Source organism: Cydia amplana, chromosome 2, assembly GCF_948474715.1.
Source record: "Cydia amplana chromosome 2, ilCydAmpl1.1, whole genome shotgun sequence".
NCBI lineage: Eukaryota > Metazoa > Arthropoda > Insecta > Lepidoptera > Tortricidae > Cydia > Cydia amplana.
The window spans coordinates 5,573,557-5,595,262 of NC_086070.1; the positions used below are offsets into that span (position 1 = coordinate 5,573,557).

At 37.3% G+C, this 21,706-nt stretch overlaps 2 protein-coding genes across 2 annotated transcripts; one reads left to right on the plus strand and one right to left on the minus strand.

The window, feature by feature from the left end:
- Nucleotides 1-1,923: 1,923 nt before the first annotated feature.
- On the minus strand, nucleotides 1,924-15,217 carry LOC134657056 (plasminogen-like). Its single transcript, XM_063512614.1, has 13 exons — nucleotides 15,090-15,217; nucleotides 14,699-14,729; nucleotides 13,166-13,331; nucleotides 11,947-12,152; nucleotides 11,547-11,749; nucleotides 11,157-11,223; nucleotides 10,569-10,613; nucleotides 8,777-8,948; nucleotides 5,784-5,992; nucleotides 4,784-4,977; nucleotides 4,291-4,348; nucleotides 2,385-2,429; nucleotides 1,924-2,040 (listed from the first exon to the last, which is right to left on the minus strand). The coding sequence occupies exons 1-13, from the start codon at nucleotides 15,132-15,134 to the stop codon at nucleotides 1,967-1,969; spliced, it is 1,515 nt and encodes a 504-aa protein (XP_063368684.1). The 5' UTR covers nucleotides 15,135-15,217; the 3' UTR covers nucleotides 1,924-1,966.
- On the plus strand, nucleotides 2,372-21,582 carry LOC134657045 (acyl-CoA Delta-9 desaturase-like). The gene is made up of 7 exons (XM_063512601.1): nucleotides 2,372-2,453; nucleotides 18,131-18,391; nucleotides 18,598-18,728; nucleotides 19,153-19,358; nucleotides 20,037-20,222; nucleotides 20,484-20,679; nucleotides 21,263-21,582. Exons 1-7 carry the CDS (start codon nucleotides 2,411-2,413, stop codon nucleotides 21,491-21,493), a joined length of 1,254 nt encoding a protein of 417 aa, XP_063368671.1. The 5' UTR covers nucleotides 2,372-2,410; the 3' UTR covers nucleotides 21,494-21,582.
- The last annotated feature ends 124 nt before the right edge of the window (nucleotides 21,583-21,706 follow it).

Sequence of the window (21,706 nt, forward strand, 5' to 3'; positions counted from 1 at the left end):
TTTAATCAATTCTCTTAAATAATGTAACTACATAAAAGCTGGTCAAGCAGATGTTGTCAGTAGAAAAAGGCGGCAAATTTGAAAAATGTTGGCGCAAAGGAATATCGTCCCATAGAAAATTTGAATTTCGCGCCTTTTTTTACTGACAAGATCTACTTGACCAGCTTGCGCCGTTTGGGGTGGAAACCCTGGGTCCGCGGGGACCTAGCGCGCGTAGTCTTTATGAGGAGCTGTCAAAACGCGTTATAGCCTTATAGAGGCTTCTGGTTTTTTTTTGTTTATTTGTAGGAGTTTAGAGAGTTCTCTATCGTATCCATGGATTGACGCCGGGATGTCCCGAAGGGACATCCCGGGGGAGAGAGGCTTCTCGTGACCAGAGGGCTGGCCAATATTTTGCCCAGCGGATCAGCATTGCCATCTAGCGGAGCAATGCGGCCAGCGGCCAGCCTTCTGGGTACCCTACCGAGCGACCACGACCTAGACCATTTTTTTATTTATAAGTTTTTATTTTAAGTGTTTTTATTAATTAGATAAATTTTATTATATTTTACTAAATATTGTTTAGTATTATGTAGTGCCTTTACTTCGTAAAAAAATGAATTCGATGGGTTTCGGAAAGATAAAATTTATATTAGTTACGGCTTTTGTACTGAAACACACCCGACTTGTCAGCCGAAAACGGCGCGAAATTCAAATTTTCTATGAGAAATCAACGCTTTCCCGCTTAATTTCTTTTAAATTTTCCGCCTTTTTCTATTGACAAAGTGGCTGTGCCAAAGTATAGATGGTCAAGCAGATCTTGTCAGTAGAATAAGCGGCAAATTTGAAAAATGCATTTTTCAAATTTTCTATGGGACGATATCCCTTCGCGCCAACATCTATATGTCTAAACCGTATATCTAGACCGGGATTGAAAAAATATCATGATTTGGACAATAATATCATAAATAGTCTGTCAAGCCATTTCGGTCAGCAGAAAAAAAGCCTTAAATTTAAAAAAATGCAGGCGCAAAGGGTTAATGTCCATAGGAAATTGGAATTTCGTGCCCTTTTTCTACTGACAAACTTGTTTGGCCGACTAAAAACTGAAACACACCCAACCCAACTTGACATAGAAAAAGGCGCGACATTCAAAAACTCTGTGGGAAGTAAACTGTTCGCCTCTACTTTTTTCGCCTTTTTCTACTGACCTACTTAAAGGTAGGTAGGTACATATATTTATAGAATGATTTTCTGTAAGTAAATTTCAAACGAGATATGTCACAAACCTAGTTCAACTTGCAAGCGTTAAATTAGGTATAGTTGGTCAAACCAATTTATCAGTCAGTAAGAACCAGGAAAACTAAACTCATTCTTTAATTTTGGGTACTAGTACTAGTGTAAGACAAAGATAGTATGATTAGGTATCTGTCTATGTTTGAAATGAGACAGTCCTTTGACAAATATATGTAGGTAGCAGCGTCTAGTAGGTACATAGTAGGTAATATAAAACCAGAAAAGAGTTCGGGGAAATAAGGGTTACCACAGTGAAGAATAGATATTATTACAGATGTAGTACATAATTGTTTCCCTTCGTATTTTCTCGGAAACTTTCGTATTTGTCATGCCACTTCAATCAACCTTAGTAGTACCTACTTTTTGTACCGAGACGTAAAAGTCTATTTTTTTATTCGGTAGACTGAAATGACAGTTCATAGTATGAACATAAAATGTCATTTCATACTATGAAATGTCATTTTAGTCTACCGAATTAAAAAATAGATTTTACGTTTCCGTAAGAAACGAAGGAAAATATTTATGCACTAAGTACATCTGTTACATCTGTGCCACAAAGTACCTATAGAATAGAACACTAACAACTTTCCAGAGTATATATAATATATATACCTACTTATTATAGTGTCACTAATAAGCAATAAAACATTGTTAAAATTGTATACTAGGTATTATTTATATTTATAATTATTTATTTGCACGTTTTTCCATCTTCCGAGTTTTTCTGTATCCAGTCAATATAGTTGCTAACCTTCGTGTAGACTCCTAAAACAAAATTATGTTAAATTAAAACGAAATTTAAAAACATTACAATACTTACTATTAGGTAACTAAAATAGTTATTTACGATACAAGTGCGGAAAAGAGGAAATTCGAAACGAATAGCAATATATTAAAACACGACCGAAGGGAGTGTTTCAAATCGACACGAGTTGCGAATTCCCTATTCGCACGTGTATCGTACAACGTTTTACAGTAGGTACATATGCCCCTTTGACATAGCAACGAAAAGTGCTTATTTACGCACTAGTGCGGGAAAGTATATATATATATGTACCTATATATATATATACTGTAAAATAATGTTTTGCAGTTCATAGTTCAATTACCTGGGTATCGTGGGTCAGCACAGCCAATGCCCCAAGATACAACGCCTGAAAAAGGTCAAAATACCCACGGTTAAGTACGATTCGCAAGAGCTGGTATTAATGGAATTAATGACTCAATCCAAATATCTATGTGTGTATCACATTAACCAATAAAATGGTAGACCTGACTATTTATATATAGTTTGTCTCAAAGTACTGTCTCAGTTCAAACATAGATCGAGAGAATCATACTATCTTTGTCTTACACTAGTATTAGCACCCTAAAGAAAAGGATGAGTATAGTTTTTTTGTCCTTATTTACTGACAAATTGGTTTGACCAACTATACCTACCGATATGAAAGTTTCGTTCATTCCATTCGTGCCAGTTTTCGTGAATCAACCTGCAGCCACAGATTATAAATAATAGTTCTTAGGAACTGCAGCTTTAATGGGATAATATGTGACGTTCCACGGGACGTTCAAAGGTACCTTATGGCGGCTGGCGCGTACGTCGCATAGCACCGCAATAGTATAGGAGCAGCGTTAATAATAGCGTAAGCGCCACCGCCATAAGGTACCTTTTCCCGTGGGACGTCACATATTGGTTTGCTACTATTTTTCTATCGGGCTTAATTAGATGATTATTCAATAAACAGGGTGTCGCGTCCTGTATTATGGACCAAACGAAGCATATTATATATCATAATATAATATAGGTATACGAAATATTTTTACCCAAGCTAAAGCTAAAACTATGACGCTTCGCTCGCGAATTGCACTCGCTCGGTCAATTAGTGGGTCAACACTGTTCTGATGGTTATCAATGTGTAAGTACAGCTACATTTTGATAATTTCTTTAACCCTTAATCAAATAACGGGAAATAATTTCCCACTTAATTCTAATTTACGAAATATTTTTTATCTTTTTAATGGCAGCACTCAACGATACCAACCATACTGATTTAAAATCTTAGTAACATTTTGAATTTGAAAAATGGCAACATTTTTCTAATGGCCGTCATTTGTGACCATACGTCAAAGTCAATGTCAGTTGTCGTGATTTTTTTTGCAATAACGACAGTTTTTTTAGTGTTTTGAGGTTAAGTGCGAAAAAATCTGGTAAGTGCATACACTGAATACTATCATAAACTAGACTTATTTTCCCTGTGTTTTGCTTGAAAAGAATTGTGACAACGATATGATTTAGCCAAGATTTTAAGGTTTTAATAAGTGGGAAATTATTTCCCATTGTTTGTTCCTGAACTTACGATTTACAAAAATTGGTAGGTTTTTATCAAGTGGGAAGTTATTTCCCAGTGTTTATTCTCCACCTAAATTTTAATTTGTTTCTGTATATAAAAATATATGCCCGTTTGTCTGTTACACAAAAAAATCTGTGCCTTCTTATTGTTTTCTTTTTTCTTTTATTTATTTCTTTGATTTTTGAAGAGAATGTTAAAAAATCATACTTGAATTCCAAGCAAAGCCGGGGGCAGCTACCATCTAGTAAAAAGTTCGCAACCGTGTCGGACAATGGGAAACTATTTCCCACTTCATTCAAAATGTTGCTATTCCGTAACGGATAACGGGAAATTATTTCCCACCGCAAAACCCCCCTTTCCCCCCCACTCAAATTTTTTAAATATATTTTTTCGTAATCTACGCACCCAAATTACCTAAAAAACATTCTTACTTTTCAAAAATCTCATTAAAAAATGGTTCGTTTGATTAAGAGTTAAAACTATGAATTGGGGCTGAGCATGCAGTATTGTGATGCATGGGGTTCGAATGACCTTCTTAAGGTCCTCTATCATTGGCCATCCTTTGATTAGTCACTGAAAGCCGCAGCGTGTAGGTATGATTATTCTTATTTTGCATATTTTTCTTAACATAATATCATGAAAAATTAATCGTTTTTTAACTCGCCTGCTTGTACGTATTTTCCAGATGTTTCAAAGACTAGAAATGGCCCGCCGCTGTCTCCCTGAAATGTAAGTAAAAGGCACAATAAGATTCAGACCTTTTGGCTTTAAAATATGTAGGTACCACGAGGTAGCGATATTTTGAATCCGTTGCTCTAATTGTATTTTATTACGAAAACCAACAGTTAACATGTTGCTATGTAGAGTGTGTGCGGAAAGAGAAAAGTCGTGAAATGTCGTGAATATCCAATACATTCTACGACTCTTCTCTTTACACACAGACTATATATTTTGGTACATTTGTGACGATATATCGACTATATTACCCAAGACTGAATGATTTTCGGCAATTTGATTGTCACAATTCCAAATCAACCCATCAGGAGCTGCAAATAAGCCTAGGACATAGTGCTTGCTACCGATTAGCGTTAATGAGTAGAGTACATTCGCTATGTATTTCAATTCAATCATTTTGGTTTTTTTTAAACTGCATATACCTGACAGCCATCCTTTCCCTTTGAGAAAGCGCACATCATAGTCGGCTTGAGATGTTGCGACAGCTTGGAATGCATGCACTCCTCGTCGCTCAGGATCTTGAGGGTGGCCTTCAGGAGGACTTTGGATGCCGAGGCCTCTGGGGCTATCCGCCCCCATCCCACTATGGTGCCCACTCGGTGGCCGAACTCTTGTCCTGTAAATGTGTAAGTATAAGTAGGTAGTTAAATCTGTGCAACAGAATTTAAAAACAACTGACTACATATTATAAACCTTTTAATGGAGAACAGTTTTGTAGTAACCCCAATAACCGCTTACAAAATTTCTAAAAAGTGGGAAGTGGAAACAAAAGGCCCATTTATGCTTTTTCTTTTTCCTATACGGTACCTAGATTAAGCGTCATGCGGGTTTTATACCTGTCGCAAACTCGAAACTTTATTTACCTATCCGATGTTTCGTTTGCCAAATTTTTATTTGACAGAACGCATTTTTTCTTAAACCGTGAAAAGAAAGGTCACCAATCTAACCTAACCTACCCTACCCCAAAGACTTCTACAGGATGCTTTTTCAAAAGTTTAAAAATAAATTAACGGTTTTTGAAAAAAAAACGCGTTCAGTTAAATGAAACATCAGGCAAACATATCTCGAAGTTGCGATATTAAAATGCATGTCAAGTTTCATGCTTCCTGCGCGATAGGACCATACTTTATAATTTTTTAGGTAGGAAACCGTACTAAAAAATAGCGATAGCTCGAACAGGAAGCCTGTCGTTGAGTTGGTCACATGGTACGAGAAGAATAGGTTAGGTACCTAAACGAGGTCTCTTCGGATATGTTATTTCTGAACACTCTTTCGCACGACAGGTCCCTCTATAAATGCCTGTACAGACAGGATGCGCTGAACAAAATAGTTTTATTATTACATCTTTACTAATGTACCACATTCAAAGAAATAAATAAATGATTGATTGATTGATTGATCATATTGTCGACTGCTACTTACCAGGTTCAGGCAAGCATATAGGAATGATGGTACGTCCAAACGTCACGGGTGAGGTAAGCGTAGCGATGGCGATGTCATTCTCATCCCTCACTGCAGTAGAAGTGAAGTTCTCGTGGATCTTCACTCGCGAAATGTTCCTCTTCTCCACTTGTTTTAAGTCGTCTAAGTTGTCCAAGCCGATGAGGACGTGCATGTCATTGTGGTCGTCCCTTAATGAAATATTGTATATTTTTAGTTTAATTAAGACCATCAGTAGCGGCCGCGATACCTATTTATCCGAAAGGTTCACTAAGATTGGTATTAAAAAAATCTGAATAGAGTTAGACCAAGAAACGTATGCAACGATTTTGATAGCAGTGCAAGTGTTATTTATAGATTTATACGTCATAATTTTTATAGAAGTTTGACGTTTACAATAACATCTGCACTGCGTGTGCTATCAAGATCGTTGCAGACTTTTCTTGGTATAACTCTAAGTAGCTAAGCTACGCCTCCCATACAGTTGAGTGTACACAGTATCTTATAAATAAATAAATAATAAAATCATTTTACAGTACATATGGGGCTACTTTTCCGCACTAGTGCGTAAAATAGCACTTTTCGTGCGTATGTCGAAACTTTAAAGTGCCATATGTACTGTAAAACGTTGTTCGATACACGTGCGAATAGGTAATTCGCAACTCGTGTCGATTTAAAACACTCCCTTCGGTCGTGTTTTAATTTATCGCCACTCGTTTCGAATTTCCTCTTTTTCGCACTTGTATCGAAAATAACTATTATTTCGGACATAAATCCATAGTTGTTAGTTACATTTAAAATTAACTTATAAAATAGTGTTAGTAGAATAATTACAATGTAATCTTAACCTAAGTACTTAACTACTTATTTACTACAGTGTGGAGTTTTGTACACTGCTGCAGCAGAGGGGAGTCCCACCTATCCAACAACGCTATCATGATACTGTTAGCGCTGCCCCGCCAGCGGCTAAGTAAAGAGGCGCACCGCTTCCGCATGATAGCCGCAAAGCCGTCGACTTGCGCCTCCGCAAACATCCCGGAGGCGCTACAGTGACGAGGCAGTCCCATCAGCATCCTGAAAGCGTTGTTGTATTGCACTCGTAGGTCGCTGTACGCCCGCCGCGTATAGCTACCCCACAGGCTGCAACTGTAAAAAGACTGGCAGTAGGCTTTGAAAAGCGTCACTTTAACTGCATGTGTGCAACGTGTAAACCTGCGGGTAAGCATATTGCACCGCACGGCCAGCGACCTACGTTCCCTCTCTATATCACAGTTATCGCTAAGATCTTCGGTAACCCAATGACCTAAGTACTTAAACTTACTTACTCTAAGCAGAGGTGTGCCATACAGAGATACATCCGGCAAACTGGTGTAGGTTTTAGATCTGGGCTTGAAAACCATTAGCTCACTTTTTTTTACATTGTACTTTAGGCCATGCGTTTCCGCATAACCTTGACACATTGAAATTAGCCTTTGCAGCGCCCTGATTGAAGGGCTTAGCAGAACCATATCGTCAGCGTAGCTTAGATTATTTATACACACTCCTCCTACATGACAACCGACACCGGTGCTACTAAGCTCTTCAATCAGCTGGTTCATATAAAGGTTGAAAAGCCTGGGAGCAACGTAAAGTTACAGGTATGTATTTCAAAGCCTGTCATTACTCCGTTATCGCTTTCACACGTACATAGCGTTGATTCATTGATATGTGCTTCGCAAGCATTTTATTTACCTATACGAAAATATTTCGCTCGTAAACTAGTGACTATGAAAGATGCTTATAATTCAGTGTCGCTGGCAGAATTAAAACCTTTTCGAAGGTTACAAACTGGAAAAATATATATTATGGTATTATATTTTGGCGCTACTTTTACTAACTATATTATCCTAACTAAAAGTCACATTCGTATAGCACCTGCAGCAGCATTATACTGTTGCAACGTTAGTGCCGCAGCAGTGTGCCGCAGCCGCAGCAGTAACGATTACTGCTGCGGCTCGACGCCGCTGATGTCACTGTCAAGGTGACATTCGGATGGCAATTCAGAATCAGAATCAGAATCAAGTATTTTATTCGTGATAATCTTAAAACTAAAATTACATACAAGATGCAAATGTAGCTGCTTTACTGTTGCGTTATTAATCAATTTATTTGAGAAAATTAGAAACAGATTGACAGTTCTAATCGCAGCCAGTAATCCGGCTTCGACACCGCCCGCGTCATAGCTGCAGCAATATTGTCACAACAGTAATGTATGACGTTCATTATTGCCACATTAATTACTGCTGCGATTAGAATTAGAACTTTTCATACGTCACTCATTTTATCAAATAAATTAACAGTGACATCACCCGCTTCATCGCTTTAGAAATCATTATTATTGAGTAATGGTACTGCAGTCGTCAGCGGAATGTCACCTTAGTTTTATTTTTACAAAATAAATGAAATGAGAAAGAAGCGCTGTATGAGGTTTGATCAGTAAAGGCGGGATTCCGCCAGTGTGCGGCACTGTGCGGCACAAGCATATTCATTACAAAAATGCTTGTGCACTGGAATCTCTCCTTAACTGTGGTATGGACACAGCCTAATTCTTGAACTTTAATCATTCGCATTTTTGGGGTAAGATTAAGACTAATAGGTCTATAACGTCTAATGTCGAATAATCTGACGGCGTCTCTGCTGCGCACTTCTTCCGTCCACTGTCCGCATAGACGCTACCTATTTGGTGCTGCAAAGAATTTACCTACTACTGAACTTAAAGCAGTGCCTTGCACTGTGAACATCTGGCTATCCCTAATATGATGGATATACTCTACACACAGTGCATTCGATTACTCTCGATAAACGCACGAAACGAGGGTCATGTAAGGCTTTACTCATCTGCCAATTACCGGCTCTACTCCTTACTATTCGCATAGTCTGTTTACTAAATTGCCGGTGCATATTGTTATATGCAAACTATCCAAAGGTACACTTACCATTTGAAGCAGTGCCCGGCACTTAGCACGTGTCTGTCTGTAATGATAGCGCCTCCGCAGTGCATTCGATCACTTTTGATTATCGCCACCGTCCATGGAAATGAATAAGGTTCTGCCCGTCTCCCCCCCACTATTCGCTGGGACACTATTGTGTCCGAAGGTACGCCACATTCTGAAACAGACCATGGTTCTCTTTTAAGGAGGACGCCGATTACCCGCGCTACGATCGAATGCAACCCACATAGATCAATTTTGTTCCCTTTGTATTTAAAACTAAATCAACCTTTGTTTTTAATATATATAGGTAGGTGTAAAATGTGTCTTATATAATATGGAAAATTTAATAAAAGTATTGAAATTTAATAACTCACCAAATGTAATCAAGTTAGAAGGTTTTATATATATTTAATTAAATACCATTTACGGTTAATTATTGTACATAGTTAGGTACGATTATTTTAGATTTTAGTGTTTGTTTTTCAACATTTCTTCTTTATCGAAGATCAGAAGCTCAGAAGGGTCCAAAACGGAGATCTTTATTATTAAAAATAGGTAAATAAGAATATTATTAAATTAATAGTTACGTCTCACCGCACTGTAGTCCATATGATGGCACGACCTAAAATATTAAAATAAAATCTTACGGGAAGTTGCATTCGGAGAGTTCTAGTTTATGTAGGTAAACAAACAAGAAATATTTTTGCCAACCTTAATATACCCTAAGAGCACTATTACACTAAAAATTGTTTGAAACATAACGTATCCGTCTCACCACACGGTTAACACAAGAACCAACACCACTTCGACTGGTCTGTCGCACTTATTTACGCACCACGAAGGAATTATGCACGCGATAATAATGGTCCTTTTAAATTCACCATGCCACAAGTCATAAATTAGAATAAGTATGACCAATTCAGTCCTACACTACACTATTACGCTATCAGTTTTTTATAAACAAATTAACAAACACGTTCTATGGACCAACATACTCTTCGAAGACATGCCCTGTTGCAAAACGTGTGACTGGCCGAATCGAAAATTGAATTCCGTTTTTAGACGATAATAAAACTATGATTTAGTGGAAAACATATTTCCTTATCATCGAATTTCACGCAAGTTATTACAAAACAAGAAACGGTACATATCTTTGCGTCAATTAAATTCATATTTAGGTAGGTAGAGGTACCTACAGGTGGTACCTATACGAATTATTTTAATGAACGAACGAATAAAATATAATTGGATAGGCATTTATTATATAAAATGTACTTATTTCTTCCCTTTGCTGATATGTTGGAGTCCATAGATTTTTGTAATAGGTAGCCTTGTTAGTGTTCCACCGATGGGCGTACCTTCTCTCTTTTTCTCCACTCCAGATTTTATAAAACTTTTATACACAATATTGCCCATCTTTGCTTTCATTGTGGATCCAATCGATATACTTCGAAACGACCGTGTAGACACCTGCAGAATATGTGGAATTATAAATTAATTTTTCAAGTAAAGTATTAGTTGTTTTTGGTAACTTTAGTTACCCCTAGGGTCTAGGGGGTGTCCAGTGAAAGTTTTGCCAGTTACATATACTGATAGATATACATATTATGTTTCCAGTTGTTATTTATTATTGTGTACCTATTCATTCTTATGCGTTTTTGTTAAACGTAACTAGCCTCGCAAATTCTGTACCTATGTATTGGGTCAATAGCTTCCAGCAAAGATCCGAAAGCGCTATAATTAAGAAGTGGTGAGAAGAGTAGGTATCTAAAAATAATTGCTATTAGTAATGTACCTGGATAATCCGGCATTGCACAATCAATACCCCATGAGACGATTCCTAAAAGAGAATTTTTGAATGAATACAGATGGCAAAATGACACCCGAGACGGATCCGGTCTGTTAGGTTGCGTTAGGCCCTTCCAATGTGGCCCACGGAATGGAGGAATTCGACCCTTTGCTACATAGTATGCTAAGTTGCTGCTTGATTTTTAAACCAAAAGAAAATATTGACTGGCTCCGTTACGTGAGCAAATCACACTTGCACTAAGGTACAAACAAGATATCGATTTAATGAGATAAGCAATCTATGTAATTATAAAATGTCGGTGAAATTAGATTCATTGATTTGCTTATAAGTTGTCGGTTATTCTAGTAACCAATTATGTTTTTTTTGTTTCTTAATCGCGTTTGCTGCATTTATCTGAACTTTCTTTCAGATGATGTAGGTATGTATTAAATTTACTGGTTGGTTCCTTAACATTGTGGGCTAGGGCCAATAATAGGTATTATTATTCAAGTAGGTACTTGAATTGGTCAATTAGAGTGTATCAACTGGAATAAATGGAATAATAATTTAAAAAATAGTTAAAAATAAACTAACCAACATGATACCACTTTCTGTTATCAGTGCTTGAATGAGTAGAAAACAATGGTCCACCACTATCTCCCTGTTGATAAAAAAAATTGTTAGTCTAATTATTACAGACAGACAGACGCACGATAGTGATCCTATAAGGGTTCGGTTTTTTCCTTTTGAGGTACGGAACCCTAAAAATCTACCTACCTACCAAGTCACTTTCTACGTCTACTTCAGTTTGGAATGCTGACACTTTAGGTCCTACCTATCGATTTATGTGAAAAATAGTACTTACTATATTTGCGCACTTTTAATTAAATTAAAATATTTACGTAAAAGATCGGGCGATTAATCTTGCTGCACGTAACTCCCTTTTCTTGAGATGGGTAGAATTTACAGAATCTATTTTCTCACCTGGCAAGCGTCTTTTCCATAAGCGTATGCGCACATCATTGTGCCGCTAACGAAATTGTCTTTATAAATTTGCGTCTTTCTACATTTTTCTTCTGGCACTATCTTCACTTTGGTTTCCAATAGGTGCCTCGAAGATGTTAAGGCCCCTTGTCTTATCTTTCCCCAGCCGGCAACAGTTAGGGGAAGATTGTCAAATTGCATGTCTAGAAAACAATATTTAAAAATTTTATAATCGTTTTACCAAACTTATGAGGATCGAGCTAACTTTTTATAGTTGATCTAACCTAACACATTCCTGGATAGGTATCCACGAGATACCCCAAGTAGGTATTTACAAAATGCAAGCAGTTCCACATTCGATCCGACGTTTCATGAATTCATGTAAATTATTGGTTAGTACCTTCATCCGGCAAACAAATAGGCCGAACTTTATCGTCGAACTTTATTCTCCTGTCAAGAGTTAGCACAGCGAGGTCATTGATGTCCCGCACGGCGTTCGAGGTGAATCTGGGATGTTTGACACCATTGCTGACTCTCCTGATTTCGAAGGTGTTGTCCAAGCGATCGTGCATGCCCACGTGCACTTTAAGATCTCGATAGTGAACCCTGAAATTTAAAAAAAAACATCATAGCGTTATTTGGTCAGCTTTCGGAAATATGATCCGTGTGTGTAACTATAAATAGGTAGCCTTAACTTTAAGTATTGACTGTGATCACTTATGTGCACATTCCAAATTACTTATGTGGACGGCCACTGCCGGCAGTAGTAGCATTGTGACTAACATTAGTTGTAGTATTTATATTCAGTCGTAGTACTTTATACCTTACTTGGCAATGGTCACAATATTCGTAAAATGGAAAATTAGAACAGCATATAGGCCATGGATGGAATGATAACCATTCGACCATGTACACGTACAGGAAGCCGCAATAGTATCGAATAGAACAACGGGCCAAAACACACTTCACGTTCAAAATTATCTGCCACATTCCAATAGATATCTCTGACGTTGTGATCTTATTCATATACTTATACGATACTTACTATTGCATCTGACCATACTGTGGAAGGAGCGGCAAACTCATAAAAAAATTACATTAAACTCGAGGCTCGCAAAGGGATCCATTAATGTTGTGTGGCCTAGATAACTTAAAGCGACGAGAATTAAGTACGTACCGTAAAATGGGACGAGTAGGCGCAAAAGTGACATTCAAACCTCGATAACATTTTATTTTTACATATGCAAACTGAATGGTGTATATAATAAGTGTTCCGGACGTTTGTATTTTAGTTTTTATTTTATTTTGGGTAGTTCCATTTCATAACTTTGACGATAAACAGGAAAACCCACCTCACCCCGTAGTCCCTCGTATTTGGGGTGAGTTGGGTTTTGATACAAAGGTGATTTTGGAAGATTGTTGGATCGATTTTTTTTATGAGTATTACTATAGCTCCATTTTAAATTGGAATACATTATTTTTGTAGCAGTAGCCTTAAAAACTCATCTCACCCCCCTTTCAACCCTTCTCTCCCCATTCATAACCCAACTCTCCCCAACAACCCTACTCACCCCGTTTTACGGTATTCTACAATTGTAGATAGACTACGAGTATGTTACCCAAACGTAATGCAGTGGCCGGCGGTAAGGATATGCAGATCAGATATGATGGCGCCACCACAGTGCAGTTTGGAGCCCAGCATAAGTGCCACAAGCCAGGGGTATTCGTGAGGCTGGGCTGTGGTGCCGCCCACTATGCGACGGTTTGTGCCCGCAATTCCGCATTCTGTCAACATATTGATATTCAGTTGGTTAAGAGCGATCAAACGATTGACGAGCAGTGGACGAGCGATCACTATACTTACCTACGATAAATACCTAATTGCTTATTTATTCTTTTACATTAACTATGAACATTGTATTGAGAGAGAAATAAACTAAAACTAAAAACTAGAACCGTTCTTCGAAATGATCGCAAGTTCGAGTCTTGCCGCAAGCGGTGAATTTTTCAATTTTTCCCTTAATATCACTAGACTTATATAGACCGGGATATGAACCGTGATTACCTTTAGTATTGTTTACATTATTGTTTGTATTGCAGTTACATGCATCTTGGTCTATATAAGTCTAGTGAAACTAACCGTGAATAATTCCAAACTGTTTCCCTTAATAAAATTTGGAGTATCGATTGCAGACGTATCTGGTTGATAAAAAAAAATAGTTTTACAGTACCTACAGCTAACTGCAGCTATGTAGGAAAAAATCCTTCAGTAATAATAATAAGCCAATGTGAATTGGCTTAAAACTGATTTAAGCTCCATTTAGTCGGATCTTGCTTGCACTTGCATGCGATTTTCGCTACATTGCGGTATTTGGTCGATCGACTGAATTCAATGTAAGTAGGTACTCTGCAGTTAATAGCAATGTATTACTGTACCTACCTACTTGCTTAAAAACAATATTGGTGGGTGTTTGTGTGGGCGGAAAATATAAGAAGATTTCAGAAAAAAAGTCATTTTCAATGCCAATTGTTAATCACAGGTCCAAAAACATTTTTTTGTCATACTTAATACAAAACAAACACAAAAAATACAAGTGTATAGGTACCTACATTACTTATGTTTAAATATTTTATGCATACTGAACCAATTATAGCGTAAATCTATTACATCTTGGGTAGTTATACAGGGTGCTTCCTGTAACAGGAGCAATAAATTAAACTGTAGGCTGTACTCCTCAAACTGACCAACATTTGTTCAGCAACTTTTGAAAATAACTCATGTTTTGATTTTTATTACACTTTTAAGTTTATTCTAAGACGCAATGTATTGCAAATTTTGTTATGTTTAAAGCGTGACAAGCAACGTCAAACACACTGATGTCAGCGTACATTGAAGGCAATATTTATTTTGTATGAAAAAGAGGAAGTCTAAAGGATTCATAATTTTGAAAAGTTGTTGAACAAATGTTGGTCAGTTTGAGGAGTACAGCCTTTAGTTTAATTTATTGCTCCTGTTACAGGAAGCAGCCTGTATAACTAATTTGTTGGTCAATTATTAGAGCAGTACTAGGTAAGTCGAAATTATCACGCATTAGTTTTACAAAGGTACAATATTTGAGAGTAAGGATAGTTTAGTGTAGTAACATATTTACCGCATGAAGAGTTATATCTCTGCCCGTAAGCCTAGAAAAAATACGAAGGTTTAGTAGTTGATTTATTTTAACTTATTGGTTGAGCTATAATAGGTATATAGTGGAAATATTCGCTGTTTAGACGACAACGGCTTCACTCACTTAAATTTTTAGTCGTTAGGCGACATGTTGTCGTCTCTACAGTTTAAAATATGTCTCACGAAAGTTTAATTTCGAAATATTCGCTGTCAACGGGTAAGTCTCGGTAGGTTAGTTGGTAGAGAACTCGAACTAACTTTTTCCATTTTTACTTCATTTCTAAGCATTGATCTATAAAAGATCTCAAAAGAAGGATGAGAAAAATCACTACAGAGCGACTATTGAAGAGCATAAGATGCAATAAGTAACTTACTAACTCTACGGAGAAGAAAATTATAAACACTTTATAGGAAAACATTGGGCCACGTTAGGTACTGCTTGCGGGGCAAATAGACCAGTTCGGCATCGCTGCAAACGATTCATAGCAATAAAGTGAACGGAGGTAACTTTTAATTAAAAACTGAAATTATTGTAGACTCGTGCATTGTAATCTGATAGTAGTTTGTGTTAGCTTACTTCCTTCGTTTAATCATTAATTATTTTAGGTAAAGTTTATACTTATTGTAACTTTGATGTAAAAAATTTACCTACAGTTATTTGTTTTACAAAAGGCACAAGGCTTCCAAATGAGCACCATTTAATATTTATCATTCAAAATTCATCTTCCTCGCGTTGTCCCGGCATTTTGCCATGGCTCATGGGAGTCTGGGGTCCGCTTGGCAACTAATCCCAGTAATTGGGGTAGGCACTTGTTTTTACGAAAGCGACTGCCATCTGACCTTCCAAGTTCCAACACAGAGGGTAAACTAGGCCCGTATTGGGATTAGTCCGGTTTCCTCACGATGTTTTCCTTCACCGAAAAGCGACTGGTAAATATCAAATGATATTTCGTACATAACTTCCAAAAAACTCATTGGTACGAGCCGGGGTTCGAACCCGCGTCCTCCGGATTGCAAGTCGCACGCTCTTACCGCTAGGCCACCAGCGCTTTTTTATTTATCATTCAAAATTATTACTTAAAGGTCAATTTCACCAGCCAACATGAGGGAACAACTCAAAATTTGCATCAAATTACTTTGCCACTCTTGTGGATAAAGTGCCACTTTCTCATCCGTTGCGTACAGAGTCGGACCAAGCTAACTCTACATCGCATTTGCAGTGACGACGTGTCACATAATGTCATCAGTAATGTCAAATTTATATTTGTTCTGTTCTAGTCGGTGATGGCTTAAGGGGCCCACTGATTAACAGTCCGCCGGACGGTATCGGCCTGTCAGTTATTCGGAGCTGTCAACTTTTTGTTCCGGCGGACTGTTAATCAGTGGGCTCCTTTAGGGTCTTTAGACGGACTCTAAGCAGCTTGGTAAACGTACACATAACACGTACCTATATTAACAGCGACTAATACCTCGTCCTACCTAATCGTAAATCGTATTTGGAAAACCGTAGTCAATACGTACAGACTAAGTACCTTTGTGCTGACTCTGGAGAAGTTAAAGACATCACATCTAACATACGGAATATTACGTGTTCTATACCTCAGGGAAGTGTTGCTGGGTGTATATTATTTTTGGCATACGTAAACGACTTGCCAAAAATATTAGACACAACCTGTATAATGTTCGCGGATGACGTATCCTTATTATTTAGTTGCACAAACAGTGCAGAGTGCAATGAACGATTGCAGGAAATATCGCTCACTACACAAAACTGGCTCGATGATCATAATTTGGAAATGAATCTTAAAAAAACCAAAATAATTCAATTTAAACCGTCACAGAAAAAATCATTACAAATGTCATTACAAATTAACAATACAACTATCGAGGAAGTGACTGAATTTAATTTATTAGGCATAAAAATTGACTCCGGCTTAAACTGGAAGTCTCATATCGAAAATGTCAAAGCAAAGTTATCCAGATTCGTTTACGCCCTTAGAATCCTCAAAGTAAATACAAACTTTGAAACTGCCTTGTCAGCATATTATGCGTACGCAAATTCCTGGCTAAGATATGCAATAATACTCTGGGGGGCTAGCACGGACGCACATCAGCTCTTTGTGATGCAAAAAAAATGTATGCGGATCCTCACTAACACGCGGATACCAAGTAGCAGCCGTGCACTTTTTACACAACACAAGATACTTACATTACCAAGTATGTACATCATGGAAGCGGCAATGTTCGTTAGGAATCATTCAAATTTATTCCCATTGCAAAAAGTAACCTCGAACCGACGTAATAAAAATCAACTTCTCCTGCCAATTTCAAGACTCGCTATGTATAAAAATGGTCCATACTGTCGATGCGTCACCATAGTAAACAAACTACCCGAACAGTTAAAACAAGAACCCGACGATAAATTATTTAAACGGAAACTAAAAGAGCTACTTATCGAAAAGTCGTACTACACAATAAACGAGTTTCTAAATGATGATACTTTGCTAGAATTTAATTCGTAAGGCAACATAACCTATCAACAATATGATCCCTTTCATCTTTTGTGACCTTATAATGTAAATAATTTTAGTAGAAAATGACATTAAATCCTTGATCCAGTTGCGTATTGACACAAAGCATTAACCATTAGTAGGTACTTATTTAACTTTGACATTTAAAAATAAACCTAGATATGTGTTTGTATAATATTAATAACCTTGGTAACCGAAAATGACATTTAATACAGAATTTAATTTCTCGAACATTATTTTAAGTGTTAAGTTAAATTAGATATGCATGCATTATAATTGGTATACTCACTAGAATAAAATACATATATATAAGTAGGAAATTGGGTACCTCATAAGTACTAACATTATGCGCCCTACCCGGGTGTCATGTACTGACTACATTCTACTAACATCTTCTGTAATGCACATGACTTTTAATGTTAAATAAATGAAATGAAATAAATGAAATGAAATACCTACTTGTTCAATGAAAGGTAGGTACTATGCGTTAATAAAAAAATTCCCGCAATTTGCGAACTTCGATTTTCGCGGTTATACTTAGCCCTGATTCAAAGACGAAGTATGTCGTAGGTGACGTGTGTCGTAGGATGATTTTCTCAATAATTGTAATAGTCTCGGATTTAGTAAATCTAAAAATCTAATTAATTACTACGAACAAGTTCACGAAATCAATTGTCTTTTGTTTTACCTTGCTAACCTTGCCACCGTGGTTCAAGTACTAACTGCGCTTGCACCATTGTAATCGATCCTATATAAAATCATGCGTGATGTGAGTTTATCACTACAATCCTCATCGTAGAGCAGCCTACAAGCATTATTAATATTGTCGATTTAATTTTGGCAATCTTTAACATAGCAAAAAATACTGATCATGACTGCTTCAGATAATTTAATATCTGCTCCAAATGCTGAAACGGATATATTTTCAAGACTTGAAGAAATGTGCGACTCCTATAGTGACAAAATGACTAACGGAAGTGACAAGAAAATGCTTCCATTTTCTAAAACTATCGGAACGGATTATTCTTACAAGCATGAAATAGTTTGGAAGAATGCAATTGGTTTCCTGATACTACACATTTTTGCTGCGTGGGGTATCATACTTATGTTTACTGGCGGTGTAAGCTTGCCAACTTTATTATGGAGTAAGTATGTCAATCATTTACCCAGATGTTTCACATATGCATCGATGTTATTTAGTTTGAGTTGATTAACATCTGTCAATTAATTAACAAAGGTACTGTTTTAACACTTTTTTTAAGGAATTCCCAAGATTTCGGCTCTCGATCCATATTTTAAATTGATATTTTTTTCAAAATGACCACTTGTTATTAATTAAGATTTTTTTTAGCTGCTTTATTTGGGTATATCAGCACCGAGGGAGTTACGATTGGCGCACATAGACTTTACACACATAAGTCTTTTAAAGCCACGCCGTTCCTTCGAGCTATGCTTCTTGTGGCCCAAACTACAGCCGGACAAGTAAGTAATCTCTTGTACACGACTTGAAATGTGACGTTCCACGGGAAAAGGTACCTTATGGCACCTGGCGCATACGTCGCATAGCATCGCAATTGTATTGGAGCGGCGTTAATAATAGCGTAAGCGCCAACCGCCATAAGGTATACCTTTACCCGTGGGACGTCACAAATAAATAAAATGACAACGAAAACGATAATTTGAGAAAACGCTAAGTATTAAATAAGCGCTCATGATCCATGTCGTACTGTTGCCTCAAAATATCTGGAAACTTTAAGGACCATGTCATTTAACTAACATATTTAAATCTCCGAGTCCGAATTCATTACTTATCAATCATTCTTCTGTTCGGGGTATAAAATGAGCGCAATATTTAGAACTACGAGTAAATATAGGTACGAATTAGTGGAAATTATGTTTGTTTTAGAATTCGATGTTCATCTGGGTTCGTGACCATCGCCTCCACCATCGGTACTCGGACACGGACGCAGACCCTCACAACTCCAAGCGCGGCTTCTTCTTCTGTCACATCGGCTGGCTCATGAGCAAGAAACACCCCTACGTCATTGAACTCGGTAGAAAGATCGACATGAGCGATCTTGAAGCTGATTGGATGGTCATGTACCAGAAGAAGTAAGTCCTTAATCGCTATTAGGTTAAGTCTACAGTGTGTGGCCTATAACGCGGGCGAAAAATTAAAACGTAGATTCTACTCCTCAAACAATAAAACATTTGTTCAACAACTTTTTGAAATTATGTGGTCTTAATATTGTCCCTTTTTCAAACAAACTAAATAATATTTTCAATGTACTTTAAATTCCGTCTAATTGACATTGCCCGTCAGTCTTGTCACCGTACAGGCATAATCAATTTCGTAATACATTGCGTGTTCGATTAAATTTTAAAGTGTTTTAAAATACAAACCACAAGTTATTTTTAAAAGTCGCTGAACAAACATTGTCTAGTTTGAGGAGTAGAATATACGTTTTAATTTTTCGCCCGCGTTATAGGCCACACACTGTATAATAGACTATTTTTGCTTTCAACAGCCAACAGATTAAATTCTACAATAACTAGAGCGATGAAGTCCTAATAGACCCCTAAATTATCTTCTTCCAATGGCCAACATTTCTGGGTCACTCACAAGGGAATGTTCCCGGTATTGAATTTGTAATTCAAAAACCGGATTCCCGGTGCTCTGTTTGTATAGATAAATTATTCCCAGAAGCACACTTTGTCACTGACGCAAAGTTATTTGTTAATTATTTAATATAATATTCTTTTGAGCTAACATTCTCGGTGATATTTCAGATATTACTACCTACTGTACTTCTTGTTCGCTGTCTTCATCCCCGCCTGGGTCCCAGTACAGTATTTTGGAGAGTCCTGGGGGGATGCCCTTCTAGTGTGCTACTTCGCTAGGTATATGATACAAGTCAATGGAACCTGGCTGGTTAACAGTGCGGCACATCTTTGGGGTACCAGGCCTTATGACCAGTAAGTTTCATCATATTGTTAAGTTTCCATCCTCTAAGTTCTAAGTCTACTGTCTTATACATTTGCACAAACTGTAACATGCAATGTAATTACTAATTTTAAAAACATAATTATATTTTCTATGTTGAAAAAACATTCAATTTGTAAATATGTAGGGCCATCGAGTGGGCGATCTTGGCTTTCATCTCAATACATTCGTATATTAAGTCAATCATTACCTATTCAAGTAGACATAATATTTTACCACCTACTATTTTTTAGGGGTCTGCAACCTGTAGAGTCCTGGTTTGTCTCCTGCATAAGTTTAGGCGAAGGATGGCACAACTACCACCACGCCTTCCCTTGGGACTACAAAGCTGCCGAATTGTCCTCCAGGTTCAACCAATCCGCAAAAATCATTAAATATTTTGAGAAAATTGGACTAGCTTACGATTTGAAAACAGCATCTCCAGAAATGGTTTGTCAATATTCGTATATATATCTATCTATCTAATACCTTTAAACGAGCAATTCTTGTTTATTTATTTATTTATATATATATTTCAGGGATCTCGGAAACGGCTCTAACGATTTCGATGAAATTTGCTGTATGGGGGTTTTCGGGGGCGATAAATCGATCTAGCTAGGTCTTATCCCTGGGAAAACGCGCATTTTTGAGTTTTTATATGTTTCCCGAGCAAAGCTCGGGTCTCCCAGATATTTACTAATTATTTAGAACAGTCCCCAAAGTCATTTTAGTAATCCATATCATTATACATATAACTAATTTTAGAGCGGCAGATATAGCACAGACACAGTAGCCCTTCTCATCGGTCTCAAGAATATAATAATTAAAAAAATATTTATTAGTGCCCTATCTAGCAATGGCCTATATACACTTTACAGCTCTTATCTTAGCGTTTATGTGTATCTAATGTTTCAGAACGCGTGCGTGGTGCGCTTTTTTCCTCCTCACTTATCATGGTCATTGGGATTTCCTTTTTTAAGACCTTAAAGTTTTAAATCTATCTATCTGTTATGTAGTTATGGGCTTATTTCAGGTGGCAAACCGAATCATTCGTACCGGTGACGGAACGCACAGCGAACTCGGCAACGATGAGGCCAGAGCGGCAGTTACAGCACCAGGCATTCTCCACCCCCTGAACCCCTTCTACAACGTCACGTACGACCCTCCGAGCGGCACGCTCAAACAAGAGGGCTTACCACTGTTCCATGATAAGGACGTCTTCAATGTTAATGGCAGCCTAAGAAACAGAAGTGCTAGGGCTTAAAAGAAGATGTACGAGTATATCGATCTCGATGTAAATGAAGATATTTTAAGAATTTAGTTTAGTTAGGTAGATTATTATGTGATATGATGGGTGATATCTGATATATGGCGATGGCCAATTTTGGCGAAGAACTATCGGGAAAGACTTCATTTTCTTTGATGTAGAAACAATTTATGAATAAAGTTGATTTCATGTAAATAATTAAGGCACATC

Bases quoted from the DNA above. Each gene is read 5' to 3' on its own strand.
- LOC134657056 (XM_063512614.1), bottom strand. From the start codon at position 15,134: ATGTTTTCCTATAAAGTGTTTATAATTTTCTTCTCCGTAGAGTTA. The intron at 12,153-13,165 runs GTAACATACTCG...TTTAAATTTCAG, and splicing joins GGCCACTGCATTACGTTTGG to GGTTCACTATCGAGATCTTA. The intron at 10,614-11,156 runs GTTAGTTTATTT...ATTCTCTTTTAG, and splicing joins CAGAAAGTGGTATCATGTTG to GAATCGTCTCATGGGGTATT.
- LOC134657045 (XM_063512601.1), top strand. From the start codon at position 2,411: ATGCCCCAAGATACAACGCCTGAAAAAGGTCAAAATACCCACG. The intron at 18,729-19,152 runs GTAAGTAATCTC...TGTTTGTTTTAG, and splicing joins CCCAAACTACAGCCGGACAA to AATTCGATGTTCATCTGGGT. The intron at 20,223-20,483 runs GTAAGTTTCATC...ACTATTTTTTAG, and splicing joins GGTACCAGGCCTTATGACCA to GGGTCTGCAACCTGTAGAGT.